Genomic DNA, 13,698 nt, shown 5'->3' on the forward strand with positions numbered 1-13,698 from the left:
ATTGAAACACCACCTTCTTGTGTAGCTTGTGAAAGAGCCAGACAAAATAATAGAGACAACGCGTGAGTGAAAACTTCAGAACTTCTTGAAGACAAAACAGTGCGCAGGTTTGCGTGGTAGCTGAGAACCAACAAATTCCTGCTTTCCACAGCTATCTCCACATCCTTTTCCCCTAGTGCAATAACCTCCCAACAGCCTTCGCTTTACTCCTCACCTATGCTCCCCCAAACCTCACTGTCACAGTGCCTTCAGTTCTCTCTGTATTATCCCTTTCTCCCTGCTATACACACTAACCTTACTAGCTCTCCCTGTCTCTGAACCAGCTGGCTCCAAGTTACCCTGGCTAATTAATCAGAAAATACGTACCTCAAGAGGCCACTGGCAAGGTACTAAAATTTTTTTTTTATTGTAATGGCTCATTTTTAATTTTGCACTGTCTTCTAAAAAACACATACCCGTCCAGGTCTTTATATTCCCCAATGTCAGATAGGTTCTAAACAAATTAAGAGTTAATTTTTTTGCAGTACTATCTGACAATACAAAGTACAAAATTTCTAGAGCACCATCAGAAAAAAAAAGGAAGTGTCTTTTCCACAGAATCACATAATGGTTGAAGTGGGAATGAACCTTGAGGTCATCTGGTCCAACTTCTGAATATCTTCAAGGACGGCATTTGGTCACCCTAACATGAAAAGTGTGTTCCTGATGTTCAGACAGCATCTCCTGTGTTTCAGTTTGTGCCCACTGCCATTTGTCCTGTCACTGGCACCACTGGAAAGAGCCTGGCTCCCTCTTCTTTGCACCTTTACTTCAGATATCTACATATGCTGATGAGAACCTGAAACTTCTTATCTCCAGACTGAACAGCCCCAGATTTCTCAGCCTTTCCTCACAGAAGAGATACTCCAGTGTCTTCATCATCTTCATGGCCCTTTGCTGGAATCTTTCCATATATCCACGTCTCTTTTGTACAGGGGAGCCCAAAACTGGACACTTCAGGAGTGGTCTTACCAGTGCAGAACAGAGGCAGGATCACCTCTCTCAACCTGTTGTCAACACTCCTAATGCAGCCCAGGACATCACCAGCCTTCTTTGTGCAAGGGGCCATTGCTGGCTCCACCTGGTCCTTTACTGCCAAGCTACTTTCAGCTGGTCAGCCCCCAGCATGTACAGGTACATGCTTGTTCCCCCTCAGGTATAGGACTCCACACTTCTTCTTGTTGAACCATGAGGCCATTTTTCCAGCATGTCAAGGCTGTATTTTCTCTCCAGCTAGTAGATTAACTGTAATCTGACATCTGGTCAGGTTTTTAGTACTGCACAAGGATTATGTTGAAGGGATGAGATAAACCATTCACAGACAGAGATTTGTGAGATAACCAATTTCTCACTGAACCTTTACAGGATCAGCAGAGAAGACGCATACATATTAATCTTTCACAATTTAATTTAAACTCTTTTTAGTGCTTATTTATTTTCTGGATTCCTGAGGAAAAGTATTGCACTAAAATGGCCAGTTGGGGTAGAAAAACACAAGCCATTATCTACTACTTGGTAAAAGTTTGGCTGACAAAGTTAAAAAAAATAAATCAGTGTTTCATTAAAGGAAAAGCCTGAAGTATCTGATTTAAGTCTAACAATAGTTTGGAAACTGCTCTCCTGAGTAGCAACTCCTCTACCTTAGCTCAGCTAGTGAGAAAGGCTCTGACTCTCGATTATTATTTCCCTTCAACACAAAGCTAAATTTGAAGTGCAGATAGGAATTATTAGTTATTATCTTTGTCACCAGGGACATAGGAATAGACAGATTCCCAATTAAAATGGATTTGGAAGGACTAACTGCCAAAATATATTTGAGGGACATTTGACATTTTTCATCTTGCAACTTTAACAATGAAATCTGTTGCTAAGGGCAAAGCATTTTCTATTAACTATTTGGTTGTGTGGCTGTGGAATTCACTTCTATCAGACTGGTAAGACAAAAGACTACTGCCACTTTTAAATTTACTGAAAAATTCCTTTCTTAAAGAATTTCTATTTCAACCACTTAATAGACATGGTCTCATTCGGAATATAGCCAAGTAGTACTTAAAAAGAAAGAGGCAAGCCAAAATACTGTACTGATCCTGCGAGTCACAGCTGGAAATATTTTCTCTTGGAAAAGGATTCAGATCAAATACCTTGGAAAAGATTCAACAGTAACTTCCATCAAAACTACCCTGGCATTTTATACCATCAAAGAACTGGAATGGTCATCTGACAGTACTGAGTCTACCAGTTAATGATTTTAAAAAAGGTTTGGACTATTAAAGTATCATGCATCTCTACATCCTAGTAATTACTTCTTCAACATAAAGCTCATCTTCCCATTTATAAGAGTATCTTCAGAAGTAAAAACAGGAAACAGGTACAAAAATATATTCATACTTTGCTTATCAACAGTATGAGAGCACTCCTAAAAATAAAGTTTTCAATGCTATACACACAGGGATATTACCATGAAATTCAATTTAGCTCTATGACAAAATACATTATGATGTAACAACTGAGGATAAGCTGCAGCGAGCTGAAAACGCTAGAATAATTCAAGCTCTCTGTCAGTGCATAATTTTGTTTTTCAGAAACTATTCATCTTACCTTTGTTTTGCTGTATTTGCATTAGTCTCCAAGTCACACCAAGCAATCTGTTCACCTGTTTGCTATTCAGCTTGCTGCCATCCTGAAGAGTATCTGTCACAAATTTCCTTATCATGTCCAGCCAACCAGAGTCTGTCTGAAGAGTTGAAGTGCTTGCTAGCGAAACCATTATGTCACACAAGGTTAAGTTCAGTAAAAGATGGTCTACATTGTTTGAGGATGTCATACAGTTCTTGTGGCTAAAGGGAGGAGGGGGGGAAAACAGAAATATTTCAAAAAATTATTTTTGAAATAAAAATGGACAGCAGCTGATACCCCTTGTGCACACAGCAGTGTTCTACATAGACTGCAAAGGAGCAGAATTATTTCAGAACACACTTTGCATGAATATAGTCTCACATCTGGGAGCTGAGAGGGGAGACAACCTGCTACTGGCCTGCACAAAAACAGAATTAGTGCATCTACTCTGATAACTCAGTAGTGAAAAAATGCGTAAGAGTTTGGCTTCTCCTGTTCCATATAGGCTTCTCCTATATGCTTTGCCATATAGGAATACCACAGTGTGTCCCATCTCGCCTCCCAGCTGTGCTTACCCAGCCCTGTAATGCAACTCTAGAAGACTGCACATGAAAAAAAATGTTTGAACTATGTTTTCATGTAATTCAGCAGTCAACTGAAGAAAACACGCAGAAATATGAAACTAGTTAGACTAACACAAACATCATTCAGTAATATGCAAATTCCAGATCAAGAGTTCAATAAAAGAATATATTCAAAAAAAAAAAGACTTCAATAATTTCCCCAAGGTAGCATTTCAGTTTCTACTGGAGGCTATTCAGATGACTTCCTATACAATACTTTTATAAAGAACAACCAAAACTTTCCAATTGAAAGCAATGCTACCTTCCTATAAAAACTTTTCTACAGATCTTCGACCAATACACAATAAAAAGTTTTCTTTTCCAACATTAAAACCTTGATACTCGATAAAGCATATGACTCCACATTGCCTCAGTTCTCTTATGAAATTAAAAGCTGTTACACAATGTTGATTTTATCCTTACCCTTTGAATGAATCTTTCTTTTTGTGTTTTACTGTTTCTTGTACAGAATAAGGAAAATGACGCATGAAGTGGTGCTTGAAATCAACAAGGTAATTCATTCGAAGCCACAGTTCCTGTTAAGGAAAGCAGATGATAGACAGAAAACATGGGAGTAAGTGAAATATATCAACACAATCATTTTCCAAAATCCATTACTGGAATGAATAAAAAACAGGAACATCAGCTTCTGTTTCCAAATTTTATATATATATTTACTTTCAGATGCAAATGTGAAGTCCTGTGCATGAACCCACAGGTCCACAAAACAAGGGAGTGAAATGATGATGTAAATTAAGCTGAGCAACATTTAATCCCAACTGGACCAGTATATTTTCTTAATGTAGATATATGCAATACTAAACTCAGTTATAGATGTGATTTGAAAGTGCCTTTGTATCAATTTATCAGTACTTAAAATCACAGTGAAATCTGATTAATTTGCAGTGACTGTCCTGAGTTTTCCATTAAGATACATTCCAATACTGCTTTTATCTTTCCCTACCATTTATGTACTTGTACTTGAAAGCCCACTGACAAAACATTTTTCAGTAGAAAAGCTATCCTTACAGAAAAGGATTCAATATTTTAAAACAATTTTACTTTGTGGGTTAGCAGACACTCATAGTCCCCATTCTACAAAGTGTCTAGCAGAATTCACTTAAAAAGCCTGCATTGCTATCAAATTTATCAGGCAGAATAATCTTTTAGATATTCAACTATTAAGAACAGAGGATGGCCATTAAACTATTTCAAAGATCAATAGCTTTCCACTAAGCATATTCAGAGGAGTTTTCCACTTTGGCCTGTAAGCCCAAGAGCTATTAAATAAGCAAAGCTTTCATTTCGAAACTGAGCCACTTGAATGTATTTTGTATATAAAGTCCACTAAAAAGAAAAAGACAAAATAAACCCTTTATCTTATCTAAAACGAAATATGCTCCACAAAAACCAAGTTGTATGAACCTCAGAATTTTTTTCCCTCCTCAAACATCCTAAGGTTATAACTCAACTGTGTGTGTATCCAAAACAGTTCACATCTTGACACAGGAGCACGTCTTTCATGTGACCAAAATGCAGGCACTCTATGGTTAAGGGCATTAGCTCTGCAGTATCCTTAAGGAAAAGGCTAGGGGCAGTAGTCTGCCATAGACAATCACCTGGTCAAGTCCCTGCCTTTTGCCTGCTTCCAAGAGGCCCTCTAGAAAAGAGGAAAAGGAACAAGGGGAACAGCATATTTTGTTCAGACACGCTGAACATGTATGTTCAGACACACTCAGGTCACATATGTTGGGTAACTTTAGTCTAATATAATGATTTCACAAATATTTTCCAATAAGCCATCTATGTGTAGCTTTTTGTTTAGCAAAGGAACCTACAGTTGTACACACAGGTAAAGCAACGAGTTGTCAAGACATTCCTTCCAACTACTCTCAGTAGGAAATCACGTTCTCTTTTCAATATGCAAAATCTTTGGAAGAACAGCAAAAGTTACCACCCCCCCCCCCCCAAAAAAAAAAAGGAATTCATTTATCAGGGTAAAAGACAGAAAATAACTAGGTCAAAAAACTTCAAGAATATTTTCCAAAATGCTTATTTAGGTTTTGATTTTGATGTCTTATGATCCTACCAATCATGACACAGCAACACAAATTGCACCAAGCAATTACAGGATCTCACACCATCTTTACCTCCTAGCTTTCCAACCATTTAGGGTTTGTTCATTTCCACCCACACATAAAAAAATGTTTCAACACGTAGAAACAAGGAACAAACTCTGTTCTACACTTTGTTCAAAATTATATTCTAGAGGTTATCTGGGAGACAAAATGCTCCCCTTCTCCAATATCACTTACAGTTTCAAAAGCTTTTGCGTTGCAGTCTGTCAAGGAGGATTCCTGGAGACTATAAGTGAACTCATTGCTCAGTTCAACAGATTCTTTTCTAGAGTAAGAGACTTAACAAAATCCAAATTCAAATTCTACTCAACACCTAGGCTTTTTCTCTCCTAATAAAGTATTTTCACTACTTCCAATCACCAAATCACTAGTCCCTAATCAAAACAGAAAGAACTGTCATCATTACGCCACGGATCATTTCTCCCTTACCATTTTGTATGTTCCATCATGTCGCTTTGTGAGCTTCCACAACAAATGTATTATACTAAGCACTTGCTGCATAAGCTGCTGAGATTCTGATTCCAAAAGGTTTCCAAGAATGGGAGCTGATTGTGCAGGAGATGCTTCAATCCAGCACTCAATCAGTAATGGAATTATTATCTCAATAAAACCTTTTAAGTTTTCAGCCGAGGACAGGCCTTTTTCTGCACTGTCCATTACACTTGTCAGAGACCTAAACAACAGAAGCAAAAAAAGATAAAAGATAAAGATCACACCTCTAAAAAAAAAGTTACAGTAATACCACTTCCCTGATTTCTCAATAACAGGAAAAATTACTTTCTTAACACATTAAATTTTTTGCTGGCTTTCTTGCTAGATATTTCAGTATGGAAGAAAGGGAATTCAAACCATTTACAACAAACCTCCCCAGTTTCTCTGCAAGTTTGTGGACCTCTGTAATAACTTCTTAGATTTCAGTATTTCTTTCCCCATTGTTATATGTAAAGTCTATTAAGTGGAGAAATATGATTTGCATTATCATATTACCTTCAAGCAACAGGTAAGAATTGACTGTACTCAGCACAACAAAATAGAAAAAAATCTTCAAGCTCCTTAAAGCAAAATAATCCAACTGACTAGAAGGTATTGTCAAAGGCATGAGGTTTATTACAGGTAATAACTATCTCCAGCTATAATAAACACAATGGTTTTCATATTAATAGGGAAAAAATATTTCTGCAAAAATATAACTTTGGTTCTGACCTGATGTTTAGCCATAATGCTCTGGAAAGCAACTAGATGGAAAATTATTAGAATTATGTGATAAGATCATTTAAAGACATTAAAAAAATGAAGATATAGTTTTGATTTTTTTTCTAATTCATAGCACGGAATTCCTATCATAACATACATAAAATTGGTACACTGAGCCTCCTGTTAAATTCCTTTCTATTTCAGTGTTCTCCAAGTGATTTTTCTTTACATATACACTCAAAATAGGATCCGAAAACTATTTGCTTTCTTTATACAGACATGCTGAGAAATTCTGTTTACAAGTATTTTAATTTCATATTGTATTGAAGGAGGTAAAGCAGTTTTCCAAACTCATCCTGTCATTTCTAAATTATCCAATTAGTTATATCCTTCTATGAAGCTACATTTCTCATGTTGTTGCAATCATCTACAAAATGCATGTAAGAGAAAATTTTATTCTGTCATTTCTCTCTGGTTGAAATTGGTATCTCAAGAAAATGACTAAAACAAAAAACCCCCTAGGTTTTAACAAACTGTAAAAGGTGAAGGAAAAAGGAATAAAAAGAAAGTGTGAGATAAATACAAGCTCTTTTTCAATGCAGGCAAGATAGGAGAGAGAATTTAAAGCTCCACAAAATAAATGGACAAGCGAAAACATAACTGGCCATAAGAAAAAAAAATATTGTTAGCACTTACTACAACTATCAGTTATCTTAATTTATTAACTGCAGCAACCAACATATCTAGTAAATTTAAATCAGTTTATTTGTCCCTTTTTTGTTGCTTTATGTCCTTTCTATGCTGCAGACACTGCAACAGACACCAGTTTCTTACAGTAAAGAGTTTAGGATGAATGCTTCTATCTTACTTTTTAACCCTCAGTCATCTTAAGACACAGTAGACCAATCCCACCTTCCGCTTATAACCACAATGAATTCTAAAGCATCACTGGACAAGCCAGTTGATGCCAAGACTATGACCTCATTGAAAAAGTGTGGTTGTCCTGTAAATGCTATGCCATGACAGGATTACACACCCAGCTGAGAGTCTGAAATGTCAGTAATTGGCTGAAATGGCTCTGAAGTAGTAGTCTTTCATAATTTCTCCACAAGGAATACCTGATATTACAGCAGAACTCTGGAACTCTAGCAATCTACTTCTGGAACACAAAAATCTCCCCATTAAATAGTGAACAGGGCCTGAAACCTAAGAAGCTGGCAACACCTGAAGGTTCCTACAAAAGTGTAGCACACACACCGTTTCAGTACTTTTCTGAAACAAGTAATGGAAAATGGAAGAATTCATGCCAAAAGAGATACTCCCTCCCAGCTGCTGAAAGCATTTGGGTAAGAATACTTAGTTCAGTTTTCATGCACTCTTGAAAAAGAAGCCCCTATCTCTCAAGATAAGACTATGCCACACATTCAAAGTTAACAACAAAAGTGGTAAATAAAATCTAAGTGCCAGTAACAGATGATGACAAAATATATAGTAATCTATCCAGTATTTATTTGATCAGTACAATATCCTTAGCAATACAGGTTCACTGGAACTGGGAAGGTTTGATGTCAATTAATCTGTCACATATCTGTTATCACTATTCTTTAATAGTAAGGTGGCTCTTAGAAACACTACAAAGCATATTAGCTTCATATCAGTATGAAATACTGTTGAGAGGGGTTGCAAAGCGTTTGCATACCCCTTAAGATGTAATTTTTCTTTAAAATGCCGCTACTTTTATAAAGCAGGACCAAACAAATGAAAAACGTGTAAAATATCTGTCATTTGACTAAGAAGATAAAAATTCAGCAAAGCAAAGTCGAGAAAGTGTAAAAGAAGCAGAAAATAAAGAAACAACTTGCTGTTCCTTAAAATAGGAAAAGTAAGTGGAAGTTCGTAAGTTTTTATGGCTTGCAATTTAAGCCAGGTTACTGTCCTTCTTTTCTGTGTGTACTGCCGATTGCAGCGAACACCCAGTACACCAAGTGAACTGCATTTTCCATTTCTATCTGATGTACACGTCACACCATATAGGTATTGAATATGCTTCCATTTCGGCCTATCAAGTCTTTGCTTTTCTCTCCAGCCTCCTTTTGCCCTTTCTTAGCAGAATCTGAAGGTCTACTGTTTCTCTCCAGCACCACTTCCAATCCAAAAAGTTGTGAAGGCTTTCCATTTTTCCACACCTGAAATGAGTTTGATGCAAAAACAGCACAGTCAGCACATAATGCAGAGGATACATTCTAACAATCTCCTAATTCACTGCAATTTTAATTTACACACAGTAGGAAGACCTAGCACACAACAGAAGATAATTAAGTCTTAAGACTTGCATCATTGAATCACCCAGCATTCGAAGCTCGGAATCTATTCTTTTTATTAAACATTAATACCCCAAACTGATTCTGAAAATCTCTTTTCATAACCACTAGATTATCAATGAGGTGTCATCCCTACCCAATGAACTTGCAAGATTAGAAAGATACAGGAACTTTAAAAATTTAGCATACTGTTATGGTGTTTGGAAGCCTACTTTTTAAAGAACTAAGTTGAAACTTACTTGCAGTATTAGTGATGAGGCCATCAACACGCACACAACACTGCAAATAGTTACTTATGGTTTGGGACTTCTTTAAACATACACACACACACATTGTCTGAGTATTGCACCTCTTATTAGAACTAATTTCTGTCCTTGCAGTACTGGCCACAGCAAAGGCCTGGGAATGCCCATAAAAGGCCACAGTTGGGATTGGAAGTGAGGATTAAACATCTTTAGATTATTAGAAAAGTTTTCAGCGGCAAATACAAAAACCACCACAGCAACTTTTCACTATTGGAATTGCACACATAACCACTAAAACAAGCTGTACTGGCCCTTTGTGAAAAATATAGCAAAAATACACAAAATTGCAATAAAATGAGAACATTTTAGTACCTTCTGCAGATGATCCTTCCATTTTCTATTCTTCTTTTCTGCTGCCATCCGCTTGCTTTGCCAATCTCGCCTTGGATTCTAGCCATGTTTCCTTATATTCTTCTGGCTCCTTCTCATGCTTGCAAACATCTTTTTTGAAAGTATTTATAACCAGAAGTGGATCACGACGTTTCACCAAAATCTAGTTCCTCAGAAAAGCGGAATCCAGTTCAGGTGATACCAGATGTAAAGTTTACTTTCCTAGACCTTGGATACAATGCATCTTCAGCTATTACAGAGCATGGTATATCACACACTGCATATCACTCAGGGCACAATACAAGAATCCTCTGATACACAGTGGTCCACAATTGTGTGCTTCTGACTGCAAAGATGAAGTCGATAAGACTGTTTTGTGCTCAGCACTGAACCCTTCCCCTGCCTTAAGGTGGTTTCACCAGCCTAGTTTCCAGATAAAATTTTACCTGCAGCTGATACTGTTGGTCATGACTGAACACCTATGCTAAAAACCACTTTTATGAGAATAAACTGCACATTTTACTGAGCTTAGTATGTTGCCTATACCTCCCACAAGTAATGCTACCTACAGAAAGGAAACCTAGGAGAACAGTAATGGATGGTCATGTCTGTCTCTCCATGACAGAGATGGGAAACACTTGCTAATTCAGGCTAACACCTGTGCTATTCAAACAGAACACCTCTCCTCCTGCACTTCACTTATTCAAAAATATAAGATGGACATAGCAATGGATTAGGCAGTGGGGTTTATAACCTTTTTTTGCCACTGATCTCCTAGATGAATTTGGGATTGGAAGTGACAGAGTTAAACATCTTTAGATTATTAGAAAAGATTTCAGTGGCAAATACAAAAACCACCACAGCAACTTTTCACTACTGGAATTTCACACATAACCACTAAAATGAACCTTTTATTCAGTCTTCTCCAGCAGTCAAATAAAGATTGTGGTTTCTCTTCAAACCACCTTGGTATCTACAGGTAACAGCTAACCTGCTTCCATTTTTCAAGTCATTGTTCCAGGTCTCCTACCAGCAGGTATGTTAATATCTACAGTAATGCATATACATGAAGATGCCAACCTATAAAAAGTACCATAAAGCGGGATGGGAGGTTCCTCTCTAGCAGATGAATCAGAAAGGAGCAAAAGAAATAAAAACAATTATTTACTTCTCCTTTAACTTCAGCTCACATCTGTTTAGAGTACTACTAAAACCCCCAGACACTTCTGTCACTAAGCACACTACGCTTTCTTCCGTATTCATCAGCCTGTCTCAGATGAGACATCTTTTATCCACAGTGAAGGTATAAACCCCCATGATTAAAAATATCTAGAACTGGAAATTCAGCAGAACTTCATACCACCAGACACTTCTTACCATGCTGTACTTTTTAAAAGGAGCTATAGTCAAAGAAAATAGACTTCTAAGCTTATGATAGACTCTTGAAGGTAAAAGTACAAAAGTTCAGTAAAATTCATTATCATAAACAAGCTTACATTTAATGTAAAGAAATTTGCCTGCTTGTCCCTAGGTCTGTTGGATATCCTGCAACAACCTGCAAGTAGTCAGTTTGCATTCCAAAAACACCCTAATAGAGTTGGTCATCCAAAACTGTTACGAATAGCATAAAATAAAGCTTTTATAATTGGAAAGTTCATGATATACACATAGCACAGTTACCTGCTAGGTATTTTCAAGCCTGTGCAGTAAGACTGCACATTACATTAAAGGTCCTAAAATACAGCTAAGGGACAATCCCACAACAAACAAATTAAATCGTGATCACGAAATTGACATTAATTCCCAAATTAGTTAACATTTTCTCACCTCAGTCTAAATGATGAGTTGATCTTTGGTCGTAAGCCACCATTTTCAAACAGCTGTATATGTTGCTGATTATTTGCATGGAGCTTCCAACTTATACATATTGGGTTCCTCACAGAATGAGGGCTGTCCTTTTGCTCTTGAAGCCCTTCATCCTCTATTTCACTGGATCCATCTACCACTGCTTGGAGAAACTTTTTGAGCCTGGTAAGTACATTCAACCTCCACTGCTGAGAAGTTACTCTGCGATTTGGGTTAACAGAAAGCATCCAGGAAAGTTTGTCCCTGCTTTTCAGTTTTTTTGAGAGTTGCTGGTGAGAAATAAGCTCTACAAAATTCTTCAACAATATAACACTGCGGTCTGTAAGAAGAGCTGGGTATGCTTCCAATAAAACGTCCAAGACTTTCAATGAATCTTCCTGAATTCCCTCACTGATATGAGTCATGGCACTAGAGAGATGGGCACTTACCAAAGGAAAAAATGGAGCAATCTGTTCCGCTCTTATTTTTGAAGCCAAGAACTGCAGCAGGTGAACAGCTGCTCTTCTGACACCAGAATCTTTGTCTGTAAACACAGCTGCCACCTCACTTATTATATTGGAAAGGTGTGCATCAATTACAAAGGGATACTGAGACAGGAGGTCTTTGAGTCCAAGAAGTGCATTATGCTTAACCCCAGGACTGTAGTGATGCATCTGTGAAAGCAGATCCTAAAAAGAAACAAACATACATACTTGCTATCATTATTATTTGAAACTCTTTAAACTTCCCCAACTATTTCCAGCTCATTTTTCTTAAACACTCAAAAAATACAGAATCTATTCTAATGATGTACTGCTGTTCATAACAGCAAATATGTTGAGAACAAACACAGTATTAGTTTAAAGCACAGCAATGAACAAATCATCAGAATTCAATGACAGGAAAAACAAGATACTATGACTTGTCCTTCAGGTCATTAGATACTCCTCATTCTTAACTTTATGCACAACCCTACTGACTCAAAAGAGGGATGACCAAAAGTAAGTCCTCTCACTCTTGTTCTCGAAAGCAGAACTACAAAATCTCAGCCTCAACAACTTTCTTCAGTTTAAGGAGAGAGCTGCAAGAGACAGAAGACAACGCAAAGGAAGGAAAACAAAACCACCACCACCCCCCAAGAAATAAAAGATTCTTTAGAAACATCATTTCAGGAAGTCTGCTTCTTAAAACCCTGCCTCTTTAAGTTATGATCCCAAGGGTTTCAAAAATTGAACGTTAATCCTAGACACTTATATCAATGTGTCACTGGTTTTTCATACTGATGAAAACCTTTCCCCTGAGTTACATGGTGGTCCAGCAAACTGAGTCGTTAAATTCACGGGTCAGATTATTGTCAAGGACAACAAGGCTGTATTCAGATACCCTGCTGGAGTCTCTTTGATTTTTTAAAAATAAATATTTTTCCTAAACTCTGGTAAACCTAGTAAACCCAGGTAAATGACAAGTAATTTTCTGTAATTTCAGAATGCAATGTCACACTATACCTTGATGTTAAGTTTTCTATTTTGCGTAGGAAGCACTCCATCTTCTTTAAGCTGCTCTGGAATTTGTATGGCCTTTGTTTTGAAGGTAGTATCAGTTGCATTCTCTAGTTTAGGCTTTTTTTTCCCAACTTTAAATTTCACTTTCTGGAAATCTTCCTGACGTTTCCTTTTTTTAGTCATTCTGATTCTCTGCAAAAAGATATTCAGAATTTTAATTTGACAACATACACAACAAAAATAACTCTTCCACCGAAGAGCAGTAACTTCCTAACAAAGGTTATTGTTTTTATTCTTTTTTCTATGCATAAACTAGTGTCCACTTCTGAGACAAGATGCCAGACTAAACAGTCATGCAGACTGATTCCGTGCAGCTGTTATTCTAGTGTCCTGAAAACCTTCTGCTGCTCCTTTGGCTGTCTTTGCCTTGAGAACTAATTTATTGAAAAACATCACCAAAAAATCTGCCACATCACCTGCCACTGCTTTATCAGATTTAAGTTGCTGATTTCGGTTCTTTTAGAAAAGTTCCTCCCAACGAAGCAATTTTTTACATAATTGATTCTTGCCAAGGCAAGGATCTCAGCGAACTGCTTCGTTTCATTTGGACATCGCTTACCAAGTCCATCACTAACAGCACAGACTGCACAGGTACAATCATGGGCTTAATCAAGCCTTCACCAATAACAGCAGGCCACAAATGTAAGAAAACTTCCACTACACACTGAAAAATCCAGTCTGTGCATTTAAAAAATGATAAAAGGAAGGAGGGGGAGTGAGGGAAG

General features: G+C 37.2%; 1 protein-coding gene and 1 long non-coding RNA gene across 2 annotated transcripts in view; both read right to left on the reverse strand.

Annotated features, from left to right (window-relative positions):
- The window catches only part of TEX10 (testis expressed 10), a 51,154-nt gene that overhangs the window by 34,955 nt on the left and 2,501 nt on the right, over positions 1-13,698 (reverse strand). Inside the window, exons 2-6 of the mRNA XM_027740552.2 lie at positions 12,917-13,105; positions 11,394-12,100; positions 5,846-6,089; positions 3,702-3,814; positions 2,638-2,876 (exon numbers count right to left, since the gene is read on the reverse strand). Coding sequence (XP_027596353.1) covers positions 2,638-2,876; positions 3,702-3,814; positions 5,846-6,089; positions 11,394-12,100; positions 12,917-13,096 — 1,483 coding nt within the window. The 5' untranslated portion in view covers positions 13,097-13,105. The remainder of the gene's footprint in view (positions 1-2,637; positions 2,877-3,701; positions 3,815-5,845; positions 6,090-11,393; positions 12,101-12,916; positions 13,106-13,698) is intronic.
- LOC120324517 lies at positions 8,100-11,377 on the reverse strand. Its single transcript, XR_005565882.1, has 2 exons — positions 9,549-11,377; positions 8,100-8,796 (listed from the first exon to the last, which is right to left on the reverse strand). It is a non-coding gene; the product is annotated as an uncharacterized LOC120324517 (long non-coding RNA).

The sequence above is a fragment of the Pipra filicauda genome, unplaced genomic scaffold, assembly GCF_003945595.2.
Source record: "Pipra filicauda isolate LSUMZ 115617 unplaced genomic scaffold, ASM394559v2 scaffold56_size3634133_pilon, whole genome shotgun sequence".
Taxonomy (NCBI): Eukaryota; Metazoa; Chordata; class Aves; order Passeriformes; family Pipridae; genus Pipra; species Pipra filicauda.